A 24,056-nucleotide genomic window follows, 5' to 3' on the forward strand; every position below is an offset into this window, starting at 1 on the left:
TTTACTTATTATTGTTATTTGTTAAAAGGACACTTAACATAAGACCTGGACTCTTAGCAAGTTTTTACATGTACAATACAGTATTGTTAATTCCAGGCACTAGGCTATGTATGTAGCTCTCTAGGACTTGTTCATTTTGTATAACTGAAACTTTGCACCCTTTGACTAATGCCTCCCAATTTCCCTCTTGCCCTATCCCCTGGCAACCACCATTCTATTCCCTACTTGCATGAGTTTGACTCTTTTATTATTTTTTAAATTAAGTACAGTTGATTTAGGGTCTCCCAGGTGGCACCAGTGGTAAAGAACCTGCCTGCCAGTGCAGGAGACATAAGAGATGAGGGCTTGATCCCTGGGTCGGGAAGATGCCCTGTAGGAGGGCATGGCAACCCACTCCAGTATTCTTGCCTGGAGAACCCCATGGACAGAGGAGCCTGGAGGGCTACAGTCTGTAGAGGGGCAAAGAGTTGGACACGACTGAAGTGACTTAGCACACACACAGTGTTGTGTTAGTTCCTGGTGTACAGCAAAGTGATTCATAAGGATTAATAAGGAATAAACATATATATTATTTTTCATATTGTTTTTCATTATTATTTATTACAAGCTATTGAATATAATTCCGTATCATACAGTAGGACCATATTGTTTTTCTGTTTTATATATAGTAGTTTTATCTGCTAACCCCAAAGTCCTAATTTATCCCTGCCTTTTGCCTCTTTTCCCTTTGGTAACCACAAGTTTGTTTTCTATGTCTGTGAGTCATTTTCTGTTTTGTAAATAAGTTTATTTGTATCACACTTTATTTATTTATTTAGTTGTAGCACGCAATCCCTTAGTTGCGGCATGGGGGATCTAGTTCCCTGACCAGGGATGGAACCCAGGGCTTCTGCATTGGGAGCTCGGAGTCCTAGCCATTGAAGTCCCAGAGCCTACTTGTTATGGATCTATGGTGACTACAGAGCCGTGGAGATGCCAGGGACAGACGATCTGAGATGAAAGAATGAGAAATGAAGAGCATGGGGAAACCGGCAGCAGCTGTGGCTCTTGGGCTTCAAGCAACCGAAAGCTACTCTGGATTAAGAAAAAGAAAAAAGGGAAAAATGCTAGGGGAGCTCCAAGAGTCACAGGAAGAGATGAGGCACCGGGACTCAGAAAGGATGTGATTCAGGCAGGGCCACCCCGGGGCCCTCATGGATCTGCTCTGGGAGGCAGACATCACAATAACTTATTCCCGCATGCCCGAGGACCCTGTTCTACTCCACCCAGGCTGCCCTTCCTGATAACAGGAGGAGGATTCTGGTTGGCTGGTCTGGTTGCCTGCCTGCCTGTTGGGGAAAAGGGAGGAGCCCAGTGACTCACAGCCCACCAGAACCCTGAGGAATGAGGGAGAGGAAGTCCCCCCACCCACTGCGTAGAAGAACAGGAAGCTGTGGCTGGCCTGGCAAAACTAAAAGGCATCTACTGGATTCGCTTGGAGAAGGTTCAGTGCCAATGACAGAGACCCTCAGTGACAATGGCTTAAATGAGATCAAAGTCGATTTCTCCTGTGTCAAAACCCAGAGGTAAGTAGTGCAGGGCCCAGCCCCTTCCTTGGGTATCAGTCTAGAGCTCTACCCAGCACGTCTAAGTTCTAAGGAGAGGATGAAGAAACAGAGCGGAGAGGGAGCAGAGTGTGTGCCCCCCAGATTCTGGGGAAACATCACACTTCTTACATTCCATTGGCCAGATTTTCATCACGTGACCACACCAAGCTGCAGTGCAGGCAGGGAAATGTCATCCCTGCTTAAAATTCTTTTGCCCCCAAGGAGGAAAAGCCTGGCTCCAGGATAATGCCCAGGTCCTGCCACATCCACCATGCGCCATCTGGCTGCCCAGTGCTCACATGCATACATCTTTTCATCTACATTTAATATTTTAAAATGTTCCCGCCCATCACAAGGGTGCCACCATCATGTCGCACCCAATACAGGAACATGTTCCTCGTTTTCAGGTCCAAGTGCTGCAAGAGCTCGAAGTCCAGCACCTCTGGGGAGTGTCCTCTTTCTTCAATCCCATCTCAGTGTTTTGTAACCTGTGGACCAAAGAGAAGTTTAACCGGCACCCGCTCCCCTTATATATGTGTATGTTAGCAGTGCAGTCGTGTCCGACTCTTTGTGACCCCATGGATTGTAGCTCTGTCCATGGGATTCTCCAGGAAAGAATACTGGAGTGGAATGCCATTCCCTCCTCCAGGGGATCTTCCAGACCCAGGGGTCGAACCCAGGTCGCCACCTGCATTGTAGGCAGATTCTTTACTGTCTGAGCCACTAATAATGCAGAAAAGGAAGAGGAAAGAGATGAAAACACTCAAAAATAACACTGAAATGACACAGAATGCCAGGAAATGCAGGTAGGCACTGTCTACAGTCCCCATTCTACAGTCAGAAGCCTGGAGCTGACATTTATCACTTCCCTTTTTGCTACCCTTGTTGAGATCCCCCTGTCTTTGGCCAGCATCAAAGTTAATTTGCTCAAAACTTCACTCCTAAGAGGTCACAGTCCTTGATGATTCAGCTCACAAAGGAATTCTAGTATTTTGGGGGGAAACTTTTACCTACTTCTCCCCACTTTTTTTGGCCACTTGGCATGCGGGATCTTAGTTTCCCGACCAGAGATCAAACCCATGCCCCCTGCACTGAAGTATGGAGTCCTAATCACTGGGCCGCAAGGGACGTCCCTGAACCTTTATCCCTGATGTATCAGTCATCTATTGCTGGGTGATTAATAACTCCTAAACTTAAAGGCTTCAAAGAACAATAAAGAGGAGGCAGGGTTTTGTACGTTCAGAATGGCTGCCATCAAGAAGTCTGCAAACAATAAATGCTGGAGAGGGTATAGAGAAAAGGGGAACTCTTACACAGTTGGTGGGAATGCAAACTAGTACAGCCACTGTGGAGAACAGTGTGGAGATTCCTGAAGAAGCTGGAAATCCCTCTGCTGGGCAGACACACCGAGGAAACCAGAATCGAAAGATACACATGTACCCAGTGTTCATGGCAGCACTCTTTACAATAGCCAGGACACGGAAGCAACCTAGATGCCCATTGAATGGATAAGGAGGTTGTGGTATGTATAGACAATGGAATATTACTCAGCTATAAAAAAAGAACACATTTGAGTTGGTTCTAATGAGATGGATGAAACTGGAGCCTATTATACAGAGTGAAGTAAGTCAAAAAGAGAAACAGCAATACAGTATATTAATGCCTATATATGGAATTTAGAAAGACGGTAATGATGACCCTATATGCAAGAAAGCAGAAGAGACACAGATATAAAGAACAGACTTTTGGACTCCGTGGGAGAGGCGAGGATGGGATGATTTGAGAGACTAGCATTGAAACATGTATATCACCATATGTAAAATAGAGGACCAGTGTAAGTTTGATGCATGGAGCAGGACACTCAAAGCGGTGCTCTGGGCCAACCCAGAGGGATGGGGTGGGGAGGGAGGTGGGAGGGGGGTTCAGGATGGGGGGACACACATGCACATGGCCGATTCTCGTCTATGTGTGGCAAAAACCACCACAATATTGTAAAGTAATTAGCTTCCAATTAAAAAAACAAAAGAGCAGGCAGGCTTTTGTAGAATGACTGTGACCACTTCCATGTCACCCTGTGGAGTGGGGACGGCCCAGGAGCACACATTCACAACACTGGAGTGAGAGAGCGTAAACGGTCAGAGAGACACAGTAATAGGCTATTTGGTCTTTTTTTTTTTGCCTTCCCGAAGTAGCCCTTTAAAAAAGCATCAGAGGCAAACCATTATCTGTAGGACCCATAAACAGCAGGGTCCTCTGTAGAGCACAGGGGACTACAGCCAATGTCCCTCGATAAACCACATGGAAGAGAAGTATAAAAAAAGAACGTCTACATTATTTAACTGAGTCACTTTGCTGTACAGAAGAAATTAGCACAACCTTGTAAATCAACCATACTTCAATAAAGCAAATTTTTTAAAAAGGCATCACAGGGACACATTTTGGTCAAAAAAAATTTTTTTGAAATGAGACTAGAGGATCATCATATCAGTTCCTAAAAATTAATCTATAATTTGCATTACGCTTCAATCACTGTAAGACCAGTCTTGTTTCTTCCATCTCCCTACTATCAACAGTGCAGATTCCCTTCATTTTATAATTTTGTTCATATTAATCTGTAAGATTAAAAGCTCAATAAAATAGCTTTAATTACATCAGCACACCTAACACAATAGTTCTTGAATTTCAGAAATACCTAATTCATGACCAATTTTCTCTATCTCAAAGATAAGTCTAAAAATATTTTAAAAATAAAAAAATTTTTTTTTGTTTGGCCGGGCCTCATGGCTTGTGAGATCTTAGTTCCCCAACCAGGGACGAACCTGGGCCCTCAGCAGTGAAGGGACAGAGTCCTAACCACTGGACCGCCAGGGAATTCCACCCCCTCACCCTGTTTTTTTTTTTTTTTAATTACAAAAATTTCAAATGTATGCAAAAGCAGACAGAATAGGAGAGGGTATCTTCATACATGCATCATCCGATTAGAGAGTTATCAATTTATGGGTCAGTTTGGGTCATCTCTACCCACTGTCCTCCGTACTCATTACTGGGAAGCAAATTCCTTGTACCATACATTACTACATCTGTAAATATTTCAAGGGTATTTCTAAGGGATACACTCTTATTACAAACAACCAGAATTTCATTTAGGGCCTTAAAAATAATAATTTCTACCATCAAATTTTCTGTACTGCCACCTCTCATTTTTATAATTGACTTTAAAGAAATATTTATTTATTAGACTGCGTTGGGTCTTAGTTGAGGCACGCAGGAGTCTTGTGGGATCCTTCCTTGTGGTACCCAGACTCCAGCTGTGGCACTCAGGCTCTGCAGCATGGGCTCAGTAGTCTCGGAGCAGGGTCTTAATTGCTCCTTGGCATATGGATCTTATTTCCCCGACCAGGGATTGACCTTCGTTCCCTGCACTGCCAGGTAGATTCTTAACCACTGGACCACCAGGGAAGTCCCCAGAGTTAAACATTATTAATTGCAATGATTATTAATGGATCCACTGAACTTGCATTCTAAGGACTCTAGGGCTCTGAGCATGAAAATGGCTATTACTTTTTGGGTGCCCTCTCTGTGCTTCCCAGATGGTGCTAGTGCTAAAGATCCTCCCTGCCAACGCAGGAGATGTAAAAGATGCAGGTTTGATCCCTGGGTCGGGAAGATCCCCTGGAGGAGGGCATGGCAACCCACTCCAGTATTCTTGCCTGGAGAATCCCATGGACAGAGGAGCCTGGCTGGCTACAGTCCACAGGGTTGCAAAGGGTCAGACACGACTGAAGTGACTTAGCACTATCTGCCCGGGATGCGCTAGGTGCTCTGCACCCCTGACAGTTGTTTATTGATATTTCTCACAAATATGCTGTAGGGTGGATGTCCTTATCCTCATTTCACAGAACCAGGTCATGCGGCATTGAGAAGTTGCTGAGCCTGAAACCTGGCTTCTCTGCGCTTTTCTGGCTGGCTCATGCTGAGAAAACAAAGAAACGCTTTCCTAGTTCCCTCACCAGAGATGCTGCTCAGAAAGCAGGAAGGGAGATGACGGGCAAATCACCTGGGTCCTGTTGATCAGCAATCAGGATTGTTCATAAAACTGTTTCTTTGCCTCCTCTTTTCTCCTCCTTCCTCTCACAATCCTTTGTACTTCTATGAAAATACTTTTCACACTGACTTATAATTAGTTCTGTCTGTTTGTGTCTCAAATTATAATTAGCAGGATGTCTTTCCCAGAGACTCCAGAAAATTGAGACTTGAGTTAAAATGTTGTCATGAGGCTAAACTAATTTACCAGCCTGCTTTGTAGCGCAGATCTAGTTAACCTGGATACAGAGTAAACCTTAAATCTTGCTAGTGCTCCTGGTGTCTTCTCTTTGACCTCTCCTTATGTCTAATGAGCTTCTCTAGTGGCTCAGAGGGTAAAGCGTCTGCCTGCAGTGCAGGTAGACCTGGGTTTGATCCCTGGGTCAGGAAGACCCTCTGGAGAAGGAAATGGCAACCCACTCCAGTACCTTTGCCCGGAAAATCCTATGGACAGAGAAGCCCAGTAGGCTACATACAGTCCATGGGGTTGCAAAGAGTTGGACACTACTGAGTGATTTCACTTTATGTCTAATTACAACAGGCTTCTTACCTTGCTCAGTTAAGCTTTATGATAATTTTGTTTGCCATTGTTTATGGCAACCAAATAGCTTGTTTAAAATGCCTCATTGCCTCAATGGCATTTAGAGACAAAGAATGAGTAACTAGGGAGGAGATATATATATCTCTCACAGCCCCCAAGCCCATCTGGCCCTTCAACATAGTTTTAATAAACAGGACTGCCAATTCTCCACCCTTGAAAATCTTTACAGGCCCAGGAATAGATTTAGCTGATCTCCAACCCTGTTTCCACGTTGTTGGATTAGTTTTGAGTCTTTTGGCAAAATTTCCATGAAAGACCCTAGCCTTTAAAATTTTGTTTCCTAAAACACTGTACAAGGAAGTGTTCCTTTTGCTTCTGGGAGGCAATGTTTTGAAAAACAACCATAATTCAGCGGTATGTGTTCTGTCATCTTCAGAGACAGCACCCACGGTGCACTGAAAGGAAAACGCTGCTGACAAAAAAAAGGGAAGTGTGCTTTTTAAAGTCAATGACAAATGCGGCAAATGCTGTGCTGCAAAAATAAGGGAAATGAAAGGTTTGTGCAAACCCTTTGAAAAAACCTCGTTTTCATAATAATAAAGCTAGTCAAAAGCTAAAATCCTTCAAATATCTATCTCTTGGCCCAAAACATAATGGGTACTGAAAATAGTATAATGGAACATCAAAAAGTACAATTCTTTTTAAAACAGTAGACATATAAAGAAAAATGATAACGCTAAAGAATAGTTAAAATGACACTCCTAGACATGTCTTATGTAGTTTATAATTTTCCCCTTTGAATTATGGAAAAAATTCAGGTTTAAAAAATATTTTGAATATAGATTCATTTCAGAGTACAGAATTTCTTTCTTTTTTTTTTTTTTTGGATATGTGGCTCTGTATGCAGGATCTTAGTTGCCTGACCAGGGACAGACCTTGTGTCTCTTGCAGTGGAAGCATGGGATCCCGGTCTGGGCGCTGCCCCCGCTCCCCACCTCCCCAAATGACCTCTGGGGAGTTCCTTTAAATGATTTTTTTTAATGATTACTCCAAATCTATTCTGGGGCAAAGGAACTTTAAATTAAAATACATTTAAATCCATTCTTACACTGTCACTTTCTACTGTGGCTTTCTTAAAGGACTTAAGCCTTGCTTTTCATTTAACCAATTAAACATTTCTCCCACCTATACCGAATTCCCAGACTTTCTCTTGGGTGGGCATAAGTAATGACATGAAATACTGTCTGATACGAGAAGGTATTTACCTTCAAAGCCCTACAAATGTTTAATAGAAACCTATATGCTTAAGTAGGAATGTAAAAACTCACTGTCAAAAAAAATCCCCTCAAAACCTCAGAACACTATAAGTTTTGAAAGTTTGAACATTTTTACTTTTTACATCAGTGAAAGTGAAAGTCGCTCAGTCGTGTGCGACTCTTTGCGACCCCATTGGACTGTAGCCCTCCAGGGTCCTCTGTCTGTGAAATTCTCCAGGCAAGAATACTGGAGTGGGTTGCCATGCCCTCCTCCAGGGGATCTTTTGGACGCAAGGATCCAACCCGGGTCTCCTGCGTTGCAGGCAGATACTTTACCGTCTGAGCCACCAGGGAAACCCTTTTACAATTAGAGGCTTCGTAATTAATATGATTATTAAAAGACCGAACTATCAATATATGAGTTGACACTGTAATCCACCTGAGGAGTAAGTTCTCCCTGTTTGGCCCTAAGAAACTATTTTGTTTCTTTTTTTCACTGTGGTAAGACAAGCATAACACAAAACTTTGCTGTTTTAATAACTGTTGAACGTTCGGCAGCGCTAAGCCCATTCACCCTAAACCCACTGTTCAGCACCTCCCTGTTTTTATTTTCTGGCTTACCACTAGGGGGCGGAAGAACACAGCGCATCAGCCGGCCTCTTCGCGCCACCTAGCCCACGCATGCGCTTCTCACCTGGGGCAAGGTGAACGGGGGCGGGGCAGGGGCGGGGCCTAAGGGCGGGGCCACAGACGCCGGCTCGGCGCCGGCATTGTGACGTCAGGTCGCGCAGCCGGGCTGGGACCGGGCGCCGGCTCGCTGAGGCGCTTCCCGGGAGCGTGACGCGCCGACTCCCCTCCCCGCGGCCCGCCCGCCCGCCCGCCGGCCTCGCCGCCGCCTCCTTCGCTCCCTCAGCGGGCCAGCGGCCGGGGCGGAGGCTCGGGGGCGTCGCGGCGCCGAGAGGGCGGGCGGCCGGGCTTCGGCGCGTCCGGCGGCCCGGGTCCAGCGGCCGGTCGGTGCGCGGCGGGCCGGCGGCGGCGGCGGCGGGCGCCGGTCTATATGGCGGCGGCTCTGTCGGGCCTGGCTGTCCGGCTATCGCGCTCGGCCGCCGCCCGCTCTTATGGGGTCTTCTGCAAGGGGCTGACCCGCACGCTGCTCATTTTCTTCGACCTGGCCTGGCGCTTGCGTATCAACTTCCCCTACCTCTACATCGTGGCTTCCATGATGCTCAACGTCCGTCTGCAGGTGGGTGAGGCGCGCCCGCCCAACCCCCTGCCTTCCCCCCGGCCCGGATCGTCCCCGAGCGCCGGTCCGCCTCGCGCGGCCCGGCCCACCCTCGCCCAGGCCCGAAGATGCTGCCGGAAGGTGCCAGGCTGGATGCCGAGTGTATGGCTCAGCACCGCGCCTTTCTCCCGCAGCCCCGCGGGAGAAAATCCCCGCAGAGGTCATTGTTGACCCTGTTTTCGCAGAAGAGGCGGGGTGGGGTGGGGGCGTGGAGCGGCAGGCCTCGAGTAAGGTCCTCCAGCGGGCTCACCGGCTCGGAAGGCCCCTGGCCCTGAAGAGGAAATTGTGACAGTGATTGATTGGGGATGCGGGGGCGGGGAGTGCGTTGCCTTTTCTAGTTCCCAAACTTTATGAAGCTTTCAAAGCGATGCAAGCTTAAGGTAAATTAATTGATGTTAATCGATGTTCTGATAGAGGTATCCATGTCTATCCTGGCCCGGGGTGGAGAATGTTGGTGGTGAAAGGAGTAGGGATGGTGATGAGGAAAAAACGAGGTGTAAAGACGTAGAGAGGCAAAGGTTCAGAGGCCTGAAACAGTTCAGACGTGAAATAGTACACACACCCACACACACCCAGCACCCTGGAGATCATCTCTGCCATCAGGGATTGACATTTCTACCTCCCGCAAATTCCAGATGCCTTGTTCTGGCGGAATGGAAACCCGTCAAATTGAGAATGATTCCTTCCCGAGTGTGTCATAGATGGCCAAGTGCTGAGCATCTCTTGGCTTCCATTTACACATTGTGGAGGGTCTGCTGTGTGCCGCCTAGGGCTCTGATGAACAGGTCCCTGTTCCCCAAGAGCTTACGGTCTGACAGTACTTAGGGGAAGCCTGAGCAGGACTGTGCGGTATTGACATGGGCCGGGCAGGTGCTTTCTTTTTTCCCTTCGGTTTGACTGTGCCTGTATGCTAAGTAACTTCAGTCCTGGCTGACTCTTTGGGACCCCATGGACTGTAGCCCACCAGGCTCCTCTGTGCATGGGGTTCTCCAGGCAAGAATACTGGAGTGGGTTGCCTTGCCCTCCTCCAGGGAATCTTCCCGACCCAGGGACTGAAAGTCTCTATGTCTATTGCATTGGCAGGCAGTATCAGAATATAATTGTCTCAAAGCCTCTCACTGGTGGTGTAAAACCCCTTATTGACTGAAATTGAGTTAAGGTGGGTTGGGATGAACCTGCCTCTCTATTTTAGGGTCTAAATCGAGATTCTTTTATGTGAACAGGGGCTTGTAGCATCCTTAAGTGGTGCCAAAGGAGTCAGAAACTCAGGTTTCCAGTAGGTTGTAGCAATGAGCAAAGAAGGTGCTGGGAGTGGGGACAGAAATCAGCCAGAAAGCCTGTGCTCCAGCCTGTTGTCACCAGCCAACTGCTGTGTGCCAGAGGCAGCCATTTCCCAAGAGAAAGTGGAAATCCTAATTTTTAAATATCATCGCAACAAAAAATCACCTTTGTGGGCAAAGCAGAATGTGTCAAGAGGCTCTATCTGACCCTCAAGCTCCACTTTGGAGACTTTCGTTCCGGGGTTACTTGTATAATTTGCAGGCTTTCTGGGTGGCACTAAGTGGTAAGGAACCTGCCTGCCAACGCAGGGGACATTAAGGGATGAGGATGGGAAGATCCCCTGGAGGAGGAGATGGCAGCCCCCTCCAGTATTCTTGCCAGGAGGGGCTGCAGTCCGTAGGGTCACAAAGAGTTGGACCCGACTGAAGTGACTTAGCACACACTTAGCACGTAGTCACAAGTAAGAGAAGATCAACAAGATGTTGAAAATAGCCAGTGGTGTACCATAAAACCTCACCTTTCTGATATGTCCCCTTAGTTACTTTTGACCACCCCTCTAGTCCAAGCTGCCAAGGTGCCTCTATCTATCCTCCCCAGGGCCCTTGGAGACATCTTTTAAAAGTATAAATCAGATTGTGTCATTCCTTACAAGGGAAAAAAAAAAGAAACCCAAACTGCTTCCCACTGCCCGTGGAATGCAGTTCACATGTTTCTGTCCTGTAGATTTGACTTCTGTCCACCTTGCTGACGTCTCCCTGGCTTGTTCCTTGCTTGCTCTGTTTTCCTGTCTCCTCTCTGCAGGCGCCAAGCCTCTTCCTGCCCCTGGGCATTTGCATTTGCTGTTCTTGCCACCTCGAGCACTCCTCCCTGGCTCTTAGAACTCCAAGACGCTCTCACTCCTGGCTTCTCCTTTCAGAAGGGTCTTTGGGATCACCAAATCAATCTGGTCTTGCAGCTGCTGTTGTCACTGCATGAGTGCTGAGGCTTGCTTCATATCAATAAGGAGTGAAGGACTGCATTCCTGTTACGATGATGAGGGTTTCCAGATCTCCCAGTTGCTTGTAGGCCAGTAGGGGAACCTCTGGAAAGGTTACTCAGATACAGATTTCCTAACGAGGAGTTTGCACTGTCATGATTGAGGGCGAGCGCACTGTGGAGGCGGGAGGTTGGCTCTGGGATGTGTGGTGCGGGCAGAACGGAGAGCCGGGACACCGGCCCCACGGGTGGCTTGCCGGATGAGCCGTCGGGTCGTCGTCCACAGGCAGCACAGCTTTAGAGAACCGTGGAAGCTGAACACTCTGGCTGTAGAGTGCGGGGTTTATTTGGCCATTTCAGGTGTGCGTGGGGGTGGGGAGGCGCAGACAAGGTGGTCCCTAGGTGCTTGGAGGGAGGGCTGCCTGAGAACCGTGTGAGGATTTTTCCATTGTGGAGTGTTGACACGCCAGCCCCTGTGTTGCTCAAGGGTCACCTGTATTTGCAAACTGTATATCTGAGGATTAATCTTCAAAACATGTGAAGAACTCGGCAACAACCACCCAATTCAAACATTGGCAAAGGGCTTGAATAGACATTTCTCCAAAGAAGATACACCGATGGCAAGTAAACCCAGGAAAAGATTGGCAGTTGGAGCGTGTTTGTGGGCAGCCAGGCCACCGGCCACGGCGAGGACCTGAGATGTGGTCGCAGTGGCCTCTGAGCCCTGAGCCCCGGGCTGTGCACTTGAGCCTTGTGGCCCCGTGGGACGCCCCGAGAAGGGGCCCTGGTGGCCAGGCTCTGCTTCCCATCCCAGCCCTGCAGGGTGCGAACGTGGCGTCCCCCTGCTTCCGGGCCCTCACAGACCCATGCGGGCCACCTTCTCTCCCTGAGACTCACGGCTCCTGCCGTCTCCCCCCATCTCCTCCCGTCCTGTCCCAGGGACACTTTTGGGCCTGGAGGGCGAGTGACTGCTCGTCTGTCACTGGCAGAATCTCCTCACCTGGACCTGGGGACCCCCACGCCAGGCTTAGTCCCCAGGAGCCTCTCTACTCACTGCTCCGGCTCCAAATCTGAGCCCAGCTACACAGGCTGAGAAGCTTCCCGTGCCCAGCCCTCGCCTGACCTGGCCCTGCCCCCAGGAGGCCTCTCTTCTGCCAGGGAGGCAATAAAACCCAGTGCTGGGGGAGAAAAATTGGGAAACTGCAAGTCAAAGTCACACTGAGACTGGCTCTTACGCAGGGAGGGGACAGTGAGGGTGTGGAGAAATTAGACCCTGTGCACTGCCGGGAGGAACGGAAGGTGGTGCGGTTGCTGTGGGAGCCAGTTTCAGTTCAGTCGCTCAGTCGTGTCCGACAGTTTGCGACCCCATGGACTGCGGCACGCCAGGCCTCCCTGTTCATCACCAACTCCCAGAGTTTACTTAAACTCGTGTTTATTGAGTTGGTGATGCCATCCAACCATCTCATCCTCTGTCATCTCCTCCCACCTTCAATCTTTCCCAGCATCAGTGTTTTCCAGTGAGTCAGTTCTTCACAGTAGGTGACCAAAGTATTGGAGTTTCAGCTTCTGCATCAGTCCTTCCAGTGAATATTCAGGACTGATTTCCCCTAGGATTGACTGGTTGGATCTACTTACAGTCCAAGGGATTCTCAAGAGTCTTCTCCAACACCACAGTTCAAAAGCATCAATTCTTTGGTGCTCAGCTTTCTTTATATTATAGTCCAACTCTCACATCCATACGTGACCATTGGAAAAACCATAGCTTTGACTAGATGGACCTTTGTTGGTAAAGTAATGTCTGTGCTTTTTAATATGCTGTCTAGGTTGGTCATACTTTTCTTCCAGGGAGCAAGCATCTTTTAATTTCATGGCTGCAGTCACCATCTGCAGTGATATTGGAGCCCCAAAAATAAAGTCTTGTCACTGTTTCCATTGTTTCCCATCTATTTCCCATGAAGTGATGGGACCAGATGCCGTGATCTTAGTTTTCTGAATATGGAGTTTTAAGCCAACTTTTTCGCTCTCCTCTTTCACTTTCATCAAGAGGCCTTTTAGTTCCTCTTCACTTTCTGCCATAAGGGTGGTGTCGTCTCCATATCTGAGGTTATTGATATTTCTCCCCACAATCTTGATTCCAGCTTGTGCTTCTTCCAGCCCAGCGTTTCTCATGATGTACTCTGCATATAAGTTAAATAAGCAGGGTGACAATAGACAGTCTTGAAGTACTCCTTACCCGATTTGGAACCAGTCTGTTCCATGTCCAGTTCTAACTGATGCGTCTTGACTTGCATACAGGTTTCTCAGGAGGCAGGTCAGGTGGTCTTGGGAAGCAGTTTAGCAGGTCCTCAAAAAGTTGAGTACAGGATCGCTGTATGGTTCAGTGGTTTCACTGTAGGCGCACACCGCAGAGATCTGAAGGCAGGGACGCAGGCGCTTGTGCCCCAGTGTTCCCGGCAGCACTGTGGACGATTCAGGCGTCTGTCAGCACATGAGCGGGCAGACAGACGTGTGTACCTTCAGTGGACACTTACTCAGCTTTGAAAAGGAATGAAGTTCTCACACCTGCTACGACTTGGATGGACTTAAGGGACGCCATTCAAAGAGGCGGAACATAGAAGGTAGTGGCCAGGGGCTGGAGGAGGGGGAACGGGAGTTGTTGAATGAAGATGCTTCTCGTTTGGATGAAAACGTCCCAGAACCATGTGGTGGTGATGGATGGCAGCCTTTATGTGTATTTTACTGCAGGTTTAAAAGAAGTACCAGACGGGAGATTATGCTCTTGGTTGTAGTGGCAGTGTTCAGTTGCTGTACGTTTCTGTCTGTCCTTTTTTTGGGCTGAGCTGGGTCTCCGCTGCTGTGAGGGCTCCTCTCTAGTTGCGGTGCCCAGGCTTCTCATTGCAGGGGCTTTACCTGTTGCCAAGCTTGGGCTCCAGGGCTTTTGTGCTCCAAAGCTGTGGAGCACGGGCCTGGTTGCTTCGAGGCACGTGGAATCTTCCAGGACCAGGGGTTGAACCCGTGTCCCCCTGCCACATGCACTGGCAAGCAGACTCCAGACACTGGACCACTAGGGGAGTCCTGGACACGTTTTCTCTTCTCTTGGTTATATGCCTAGGGTTGGGATTGCTGGGTCACGTGGTAACTTTGTGTTCAACCAATTCAAAAAAATCACTCTTACTTCCTGATGAGAGTGGAGGGGGAGGCAGGGAGACCCTCAGATGAGCAGGAGAGAGGAGTGTTGGTGATCCATCATGGTGATGCCAGAGAGGCCCTGGAGGAGCTTGCATTGTGGGCATATCTTGGCATTTGCGCCAATAGGCTTGCCTGCCTTAAAGGACGAGATGGTGTGAGAGAAGTGCTTGTTTGCACCTCTTTTTGTGTGAACTGTACCTGTTCTTTGCCCGTTTTTCTGGTGGGTTGTTGGGTTTCTTGAAGCTTTGTCAAATAAGAGTTGTCTGTTGATAAGAGTTGAAAACATTTTCCAGTTACTATGTTTTTCATTTTGCTGATAGTGTTTTCACCATACTGAAATTCTTTGTAGTGAAATTTAACAGTCATTTCTGACTTTTGGGTTTTGTCCTAGTTAGAAAGGCCCTCCCAACTCTAAAGATACAAGGAATTCACTTGTAATTTACTCTGGTACTAATACATCCCGTTTTGCTTTTACACGTAAAACGCTGGAGTTTATCCTGGCGTAAGGTGTACGGTATTGATGCAAACTGACCTGTCTCTACCTGCCACAAGGAAGCTGGTGCCTGTGAGTTTTGCCCTTGTCCCTACGTTCAGTAGGGACACAAGCCTCCGGAGGACGGATCCTTCTTTATCTGCTTGGTGCGCTGTCCCCATCCCTGTGCTCAGAACAGCACTGGCCTAGCTTCGGGGCTCGGTGAACACTTGCTGATTGAATCTGTAGCAGAAAATGCCGCAGGTGTGGAATCCCCCGGGAAAGGTTACAGTCATTAGTAAGGGATCTTTAACGTCTTCGCCAGCTCACCCTCCTCGTGGTCAGCGTGCTGGGTGCCTCCTCGGGCGGTGTCTCGGTCTCTGACGGCTCCCAGCCCTCAGCCCCTCCCTCCTGGACCTCCACGTCTGTCCACACTTGGGCCACTTTGGGTCATCCAGGGGTCGCTTCTCTGGCCTCTGCTTGACAGACTCCCTCAGTTGCGTTTTGTTACTGGTTCCCTCTGACATGCTTTTTAAAAAAAATGAACTAATTTTGACTGCCCCCGATCTTAGTTGTGGCATGCGAACTCTTAGTTGTGGCAGGCAGGATCTAGTTCCCTGACTCAGGATCGAACCCGGGTGCCCTGAATTTGGAGCATGGAGTCTTAGTCACTGGACCACCAGGGAGTCCTTCCCCTGATGCGCTTGCTGATAGCGATGCTCATAGCAGCTGTTTCTCGGCTGCCCCGGGCTGTGGCCACAGAACATGCTGGGTGCATCCAGCCGAAGAGTCCTCATGCAGGACAGCAGGCGCCGCCTTGCTCGGCCCACCCTCCCGCCTCATGCCCGGCCTGGTGGGCGCACCCTGGAGCCTCTGGGTGGCGGCTAGTGCGCGGGGATGGCGTGGATGTGCTGCGGAGTTCACAGCAGAGCCTGGGTCCACGTGGCTGACTCTGTGCGCTGGTGCTTGGGGGCGGCACGGAGTGCCCTTCTCTTGCTCGTCCTCTGAGTGGTGTGGCCAGCAGAGCAGTTTGTCTCAGATACTTTCACGGTGAGCTCAGCGGTGGGCAGGTCAGCTGACGCCGCCTCCGAGAGCTGGGAGTGGGCGGTGTCACTCCGAGGTGGAATCAGAAAACAGCACAAGCGAATGTTCGTGCCAGGCAGAGACAGACCAGTGGGTACCGAAGTGGGGAGGGCAGATTAGGGCCATAGGATTAGCAGGTTCAGACTACCATGTGTAAAACAGTTAAGCAACAGGATATGTTGTATAGCCACCTCCTGTAGTAACTTTGATTAGAGTATGGTGTGTAAAAACACTGAGTCGCTGTGCTGTGCATAATATTGTAAGTCAGCTGTACTTCAATTAAAAAACCAGCTGTGAAGCCAGGTGGCATGAGGCATCACCAGGCAGGTCCCCCTCCACGCTGGTGGTCGTCCAGCTGAGCAGCCGCCCTGCATTCAGCTGTGCCCCCAGCCCCCTTCAGGGATAGCCTTGCCAGCTGGCTGTCAGTGGCACAGAGGCGGGGGTATTTTTAGTTTCCAGAGCAATGGTATCCAGACCATCACGTCCCTGAAGCCATTAATAGCGCAGGTTGGGGAGGGTAAGGTGACCGTACCAGAGGGCGCAGCTGCGAATCGGGTCAGGCCTGCTGTTGCCCAGGAGGGCGCCAGCCTCCCTGGCGGGGATCCTTGTGGACCGGGTTGCTCCTGTCTTCCAGTTTCCTCCACACCTTGCCCCCACGGCCGCTGTGGTTCCCTATTCAACGGTTGTCTGTTTCTGGGACGTAGTGGGCAGGCACTGGTGAGGGAGGTGAGGAGTAAGCTCAGCCCTGCACTTTGTTTTTCTTGCCCCATACTGTGTTTTTATTTATTTTTTTAAATTTAATTTTGGCTGTGCTGGGTCTTCACTGTGGCACGTGGACCTAGTTCCCTGCTCCACGTGGGAACTTCCGGACCAGGAATCAAACCTGTGTCCCCTTCATTGGCAGGCGAATTCTTAACCCCTGAACCACTAGGAAAGTCCTGAATCACACTGTCTAGAATTTCAAAATAGACTTCCCTCATTTAGGGGGAAGGGGTCTCAGTGTTTGTGGATAAGTCAGTTTGCCGTAATTTCTGCTGCTTATTATTTTGTAGATCTGGGGGTTGCGGGGTGGGAGATGATAGCTGGGCCGAGGACGGTTCATTGTGTAATGGTGCGTGCTTTATTTGGCAAGATACAGTGTACCAGTACGTGTACAGTACAAGGAGAGTAAACCACAAAAACCGCTGCATGGATGACTCTGCTTAGAAATTACTTGAAAGTTACTTCTGGTTCTCAATATATAAGTAATGTGTGTAACCATCTAATATCAAAAGTCATCTGGTTGAGGGCTCAGAACCAAAAGTGTTTTAACTCACCTACTCAAGTCTTTTTGTAAAGAATTGAATACATAGTTTATTACTGAATTTACTGAAGCGCTAGATCTTTAGTAAGCAACTTCAGATCAGATCAGGTCAGTCGCTCAGTCGTGTCCAACTCTTTGCGACCCCATGAATCGCAGTACGCCAGGCCTCCCTGTCCATCACCAACTCCCAGAGTTCACTCAGACTCAAGTCCATCGAGTCAGTGATGCCATCCAGCCATCTCATCCTCTGTCGTCCCCTTCTCCTCCTGCCCCCAATCCCTCCCAGCATCAGAGTCTTTTCCAATGAGTCAACTCTTCGCATGAGGTGGCCAAAGTACTGGAGTTTCAGCTTTAGCATCATTCCTTCCAAAGAACACCCAGGGCTGATCTCCTTCAGAATGGACTGGTTGGATCTCCTTGCAGTCCAAGGGACTCTTAAGAGTCTTCTCGAACACCACAGTTCAAAAGCATCAATTCTTTGGCACTCAGCTTTCTTTATAGTCCAACTCTCACATACATACATGACCACAGGAAAAACCATAGCCTTGACTAGATGAACCTTTGTTGGCAAAGTAATGTCTCTGCTTTTGAATATGCTATCTAGGTTGGTCATAACTTTCCTTCCAAGGAGTAAGCGTCTTTTAATTTCATGGCTGCAGTCACCATCTGCAGTGATTTTGGAGCCCAGAAAAATAAAGTCTGACACTGTTTCCACTGTTTCCCCATCTATTTCCCATGAAGTGGTGGGACTGGATGCCATGATCTTCGTTTTCTGAATGTTGAGCGTTAAGCCAACTTTTTCACTCTCCACTTTCACTTTCATCAAGAGGCTTTTTAGTTCCTCTTCACTTTCTGCCATAAGGATGGTGTCATCTGCATATCTGAGGTTATTGATATTTCTCCCGGCAATCTTGATTCCAGCTTGTGCTTCTTCCAGCCCAGCGTTTCTCATGATGTACTCTGCATAGAAGTTAAATAAGCAGGGTGACAATATACAGCCTTGATGTACTCCTTTTCCTATTTGGAACCAGTCTGTTGTTCCATGTCCAGTTCTAACTGTTGCTTCCTGACCTGCATACAAATTTCTCAAGAGGCAGATCAGGTGGTATGGTATTCCCATCTCTTTCAGAATTGTCCACGGTTTATTGATCCACACGCTCTCACTATTTGTTACTGTTGTTCAGTCGCTAAGCTGTGTCCCACTCTTGCCCACCCCATGGACTGGAGCACATCACGCTCCTCTGTTCCCCGGAGTTTGCTCAGATTCATGTCCATTGAGTCGGTGATGCCATCCAACCATCTCATCCTCTGTCCGCCCCTTCTCCTCCTGCCGTCAATCTTTCCCAGCATCAGGGTCTTTTCCAGTGAGTTGGCTCTTCACATAAGGTGGCCAAAGTATTGAAGCTTCAGCTTCAGCATCAGTCCTTCCATTAAATATTCAGGGTTGAGTATATGATTACTTTGTCATTATCGAAGGTATGATTACATTAAGGGTATCTTATTTAAAATATTGTAAGAATTCTGACAACATTTCACCTTTCTGAACTGTACTGAGTTATCCTATAAGGACATAATAAAAGTAGTTAGAAACCAATTTTCCTGAGAGTTGGCCCATATTAAATGACCTATTTTTCTTAAGAATTAAAAAAAAAAAACTGTTCTAATATGTATTAAAATATATTTAGGAATGCTTCCATTTCAGGAAAATGGTCATTTTTAATACATTTAGATCAGTAAAATTAAATGTAAGGTTTAAAATAACATGCTTTGGAGAGTTAGTTTGCGAGAAGTTAGGTTTGCCCTGGTGAACCGTGAGAGTGTTGGCTGTGCTTTGCACCACCAGGTACAGCTGTGGTGGTGACTTCTTGTAGTGATATATACAAACACTGAATTACTAGATTGTACGAACCTAGACAGCATATTCAAAAGCAGAGACATTACTTTGCCAACAAAGGTCCGTCTAGTCAAGGCTATGGTTTTTCCAGTGGTCATGTATGGATGTGAGAGTTGGACTATGAAGAAAGCTGAGTGCCGAAGAATTGATGCTTTTGAACTGTGGTGTTGGAGAAGACTCTTGAGAGTCCCTTGGACTGCAAGGAGATCCAACCAGTCCATCCTAAAGGAAATCAGTCCTGGGTGTTCATTGGAAGGACTGATGCTGAAGCTGAAACTCCAATACTTTGGTCACTTCATGCGAAGAGTTGACTCATTGGAAAAGACCCCGATGCTGGGAGGGATTGGGGGCAGGAAGAGAAGGGGACGACAGAGGATGAGATGGCTGGATGGCATCACTGACTTGATGGACGTGAGTCTGAGTGAACTCTGGGAGTTGGTGATGGACAGGGAGGCCTGGCGTACTGCGATTCATGGGGTCGCAAAGAGTCGGACACGACCGAGTGACTGAACTGAACTGAACGACTGAAACTAATATATTTTATGTCAGTTGTATAGCAATTTAAAAAAAAAGAGCTGGGGACATCCCTGATGGTCCAGTGGCGAGGACTCCACTCTCCCAGTGGGAGGGAACTAGATCCATCCCAGGTAAGGGAACTAGGTCTCACACACCACAACTGAAGATCTGGCGCAGCCAAATAAATATTCAAAATATAAAAAAATAATTGCACCTTATATTTGCATATAGCTTTATGCTGCCCAGATGTATTTGTGTCAGTGTTATATAGAATAATAGTCATCCTTGTATAGATTATGCCCCGAGGACACATGAGGTTCCCCGGTGGCTCAGCCGTAAAGAATCTGCCTGCCGACACAGGAGATGTCGGTTCAGTCCCTGGGTGGGGAAGATCCATGGGCAGAGGAGCCTGGTGGGCTATATATAGTCCATGGGGTCCCAAAGAGTCAGACATGACTTAGCAACTCAACAACAACGTAAGTGAAGTTGCCCCTGATTCCTTCAAAGTGGCTTGCCCTGCCTGAGTCACTGAGTATCGTCCTCAAATAGGACACTCTGGGTAAGGCCTTGGTTGCTTGAGTGAGTCATCTAGTTTATCCTGGTTATAGGGAGCCGCTTTTTATTGAACCTGCAGAAGTAAGTACATTGCCATGAAAAGTGCAGAGCCTCAGTGCATGTTTAAGTATTTTTAGGAAATACTGCATTAATCAAGTACTGTTCTTTTTGTTGTGATTTCTAATTGGTAGGTTGACATCCTGTTTTCTATCACAGTGTGGGAATCCTTGGTACCGGAGACTGTCAAAGAGACCTTCGTATTTGCTGGGAAATACCTGGTGTGTGTGGACTCTCCCGAGACCCCATCTTCATTATTACCCTGTAATTTGTTGGTCTTTTCCAGGTTCATATTGAGATCCACTGAAGGCCTTCCGCGGACTGACAGGCGTGTCCTGGGGCTCAGGGTGTCAGAGACACAGCATGAGGGACGGACACAGGCCTCTCCGCACCCATCTCGCGGAGGAGCAGGGAGTGGGCGCCACCTCAGACAGAGCCTCGTGCAGAGAACTGTGGAGCGAGAGAAGGCAGGAGGTGAGCCCTGGCCCAGCAGATGCCGCTTCCGGGGCGAGGAGGCCTGCGGCCGATGCCTGGGGAGATCCAGGAAAGGAAGAGTCATCACTGGAAACAAAGCATGACCTGCGTGGCGCCAGCCCCTTGCTTTGCGGTGGCTTTGAAGCGCTTCCACGGTGGCAAGAAGCAGTAGGAAGAAATTCAGCCTCAGTGGCTGCGCAGAGCAACCCTGCAGGTCTGTCCTGGGCTCCTGCAGGGGAGTGGGGTGCGGGGCTGGCCCGTGGCGTCGGGGAGGCTCCGGGCATGGACTGGCCGCAGGCAGCGCCCAGGGCCACAGAGGACGGAGCCACGGCGGAGAGTCCCGGGGGTCAGGACTGCTGGGCCAGCAGAGAGGGTCGGCAAAGGGGGTTTCTGAGGATGACCCGCCCCGTGCTTTCCTGGAGAAGCTGGACTCTGCGTTGGCACCCTCTTGCCTGCGATCCATCCTGCTGCACGCACATCCCCTAATATTCTTGAATAATGAGACAAAAAGTGTTTTCCCTGGCCATCCAGAGCCCATGTTTTCAGAGCCAAGAGTAGAGTACAAGAAAATGCTTTCATGGGAAAAAAGTACCTCAGATGATCTGCAGATAACAGTGGCATCACTGGCTGCACAAGCTTTTGAATGAGCAAATCTGTTGTGCCGTGGTTAAGGTACAGGCAGAACAATAAAAGTAGTGAGACTAAGCGCTGTCCTCGAATGCGTTCTTTTGCGTTAACTCTGGACGCACACGGCGCGGCAGTGAAGCTCCGGCTTTGATTTGTGTGACCAGACAGACTTAGTCAGTGAAACTTAAACCCACAGAAAGCTGGTTGATACAGAAGGCAGTCTCTGTGCTTGAAAGACATTTAGGATTGGGAAGCCGAGTCAAGGAGGTTATTGACATTGCCTTATACAGCTGTCATCCGAGAATCGAAAGCTGTAACAGCAAGCTTTAAGTTCACCTTCAGCACCATCTGGCAGGGCCGCCGTCCCAGGCACTCTCTCTCCAGCCTGTTCTCTCACCATCTGATGAGAGTAGATATTTGTAAAAGTCAACCCTGCTGGGCTTGTTGTGAGCCAAGCCAAGTTGATGGTAAGCTGTTGTCATTTCTGCGTTTGTAGAATAATTTGAGCAAAAGCTGATACCTTTTCTCACACCCCTTTCCTTCCACTTGACATGCAATTTACATGGAGGCCCTAGGGTGAAAGTTGCAATATTAACATTACCTTTACCTTTAGATAACCCTTCCTCAAACTAGGAACCTTAGCAGTGTTAACCCAAAATAAAAAATGAGCTTGAGCCTGTCTGCTGGAGCTCAGTCATAGAGGAAAAAAAAAAAGCAAGTATTTCCCCTTACGGAAGGTCTCCAGCTCCTAGGAGTTGCGATGTCTCCTGCACTAAACCTTTTTCTGCGCTGACCCCTTTTGTCGTGTGCTGGTAATTCGATGACAGGCACTGAAGAGCGGAAGTTTTTCAGGAGCCCAAAGAAGACGCCCCATTTCCGGAGTTATTGATTGCATATATCAGTTTATATTGCGTGCTAAATTACCATGCCGTGTGCTATTTTAGTGTTCTGGGGAAATGAAAAATAAAACCCGTTCTTTAGCGTAATAAATGTCTTATTTTACGTGTGTAGTCTTGGTTCCCTTCGTCTTTATTATTAATGCAGCCTTCCTCATACTTGAGTTTGTTTGCGAAAAGTTGTTCACTGATTCAGAAGATTGGAAGCAGAGATCAAAAGCAAAATGTAAAATTACTCTGGAACTCAACTGTCCAGATAGAATGAAATAATGTGTTATGATCCTTGTGGAGTGGGGTACTCACCCCTATGAAGCAGTGGTCTGCAGCCAGGCTACAAGGACACCGACCTGACTGGAGAAAAAGCCCTGGTTAGTGGACTCTCCGCCTCAGCGTCGTCAACGGGCGGTGAATGAGATGACACTTTTCAGTGTTGTAGAATGGGATCGATTTTCTTGTCAACACCCTCTCCCTGTCCCTCTTCCCTCCCCACCCTCCCTTTTTTGTTGTTGTTTTAAACTCAGTCTACTTTGAGATGGAAGTTTCCATGACACATCAGCTGTTTTTCTTTTGTAAATTCCAAGTATGTGAATTTTCAAACAGTTGCAAAGAACAAATTCAGAATTCCCTATTTAGCATTAACTGAATTAATTTGTGGCGCTTGTGGTAAAGAATCCGCCCCCAAGGCAGGAGACATAAGTGATGTGGGTTTGATCCCTGGATTGGGAAGAACCCCTTGAAGAGGGCATGGCAACGCACTCAGTACTCTTGCTCAGAGAATCCCATGGACAGAGGAGCCTGGCAGGCTATGGTTCATGAAGTCTCAGAGTCAGACACGGCTGAAGCGACTTAGCACACACAAACCAACTTGAAGTGTTTTCGTATAGTTACGTCAGAATAAGGTAAGTGCTTTTATAAAAGCTTTGTGGAAAAGCTCACAGTAACTTTCTTGTTTACATTATTTTTTAGTGCATATCCACTGCTGACATTGTTCCTTTTGGTGCTGTGCTGTCTCCAGGTCCGTCCGAAGGTGGCCCTCCTGTGGAAAGTCCTGGGGTAGAAAGGTGGTGATCCGTGTAGCGTGTGAAACCTATGAAGTTTCAGGATGTGAAGGATGGCCTTCTGTAACCCATTCTATTTTTGAAGCAATTAGAGGAATAAGATACTCTTTTGAATAAGTTGTTTCCATGATTAAATTATAAAAGGATCGCTCATTTGAAATATTTTAAATGTATCATTTTGGCAGTGAAAACTGAGGGAAGCCTGTTTTAAAAGTTCTGATGTCTATATGCATGTTCTTCTTTTTTGCCTTTATGGATTCTGTTCTTAAGGACTAGACAGCACAGTCACTTTAAATTTAGAAACAGCATATAGTGCAAAATCTTGGACTTGGTTATTCACATTTGGAAATCATGAAATCTTTTTCACATGGAGTGGATGTTGAGATCTTGAAGTGATTATGAAGTTGCCAGCCTGTAGAGAATAAAAAATTAAGAAGCTTGTGTTTACATCAATTATTCTTACATGACTTGATTTTATAGCTAGGAAGCAACACATGTATTTGGGAGCTTTGTGTGTGTATTCTAAAACGCATATAGGCCATTTCCTGTAATTTCACGCAGAATAAGAAATGTGGGGACCTCCCTGGTGGTCCAGTGGATAAGACTCTTGAGTTTCCACTGCAGGGGACCCATGTTAGATCCCTGGTCAGGGAACTAATTAAAATTTAATTAAAATTAAAAGATGCTCCTTAGAAGAAAAGCTATAACAAATCTAGACAGTTTATTAAAAAGCAGAGACATTACTTTGCTGACAAAGGTGCATATAGTCAAAGCTATGGTTTTTCCAGTGGTCACATATGAATGTGAGCGTGGGCCCATAAGGAAGGCTCAATGCCGAAGAACTGATGCTTTTGAACTGTGGTGTTGGAGAAGACCCTTGAGAGTCCCTTGGACTGCAAGGAGAGCCAACCAGTCCATCCTAAAGGAG

At 47.8% G+C, this 24,056-nt stretch overlaps 1 protein-coding gene and 1 long non-coding RNA gene across 2 annotated transcripts; both read left to right on the top strand.

Moving 5' to 3' along the window:
- Nucleotides 1–1,364: 1,364 nt before the first annotated feature.
- On the top strand, nucleotides 1,365–4,250 carry LOC147344755 (uncharacterized). The gene is made up of 2 exons (XR_015154255.1): nucleotides 1,365–1,565; nucleotides 1,994–4,250. It is a non-coding gene; the product is annotated as an uncharacterized LOC147344755 (long non-coding RNA).
- A 4,035-nt stretch (nucleotides 4,251–8,285) lies between these two features.
- SMIM10L3 (small integral membrane protein 10 like 3) lies at nucleotides 8,286–22,184 on the top strand. Its single transcript, XM_086373857.1, has 2 exons — nucleotides 8,286–8,709; nucleotides 20,360–22,184. Exons 1-2 carry the CDS (start codon nucleotides 8,524–8,526, stop codon nucleotides 20,378–20,380), a joined length of 207 nt encoding a protein of 68 aa, XP_086229983.1. The 5' UTR covers nucleotides 8,286–8,523; the 3' UTR covers nucleotides 20,381–22,184.
- The last annotated feature ends 1,872 nt before the right edge of the window (nucleotides 22,185–24,056 follow it).

The sequence above is a fragment of the Bos grunniens genome, chromosome 25 (genome assembly GCF_055505025.1).
Source record: "Bos grunniens cultivar Pamir isolate PY7600 chromosome 25, Bosgru_T2T1.0, whole genome shotgun sequence".
NCBI lineage: Eukaryota > Metazoa > Chordata > Mammalia > Artiodactyla > Bovidae > Bos > Bos grunniens.

Bases quoted from the DNA above. Each gene is read 5' to 3' on its own strand.
- SMIM10L3 (XM_086373857.1), top strand. From the start codon at position 8,524: ATGGCGGCGGCTCTGTCGGGCCTGGCTGTCCGGCTATCGCGCTCGGCC. The intron at 8,710-20,359 runs GTGGGTGAGGCG...GGTCTTTTCCAG, and splicing joins TGCTCAACGTCCGTCTGCAG to GTTCATATTGAGATCCACTG.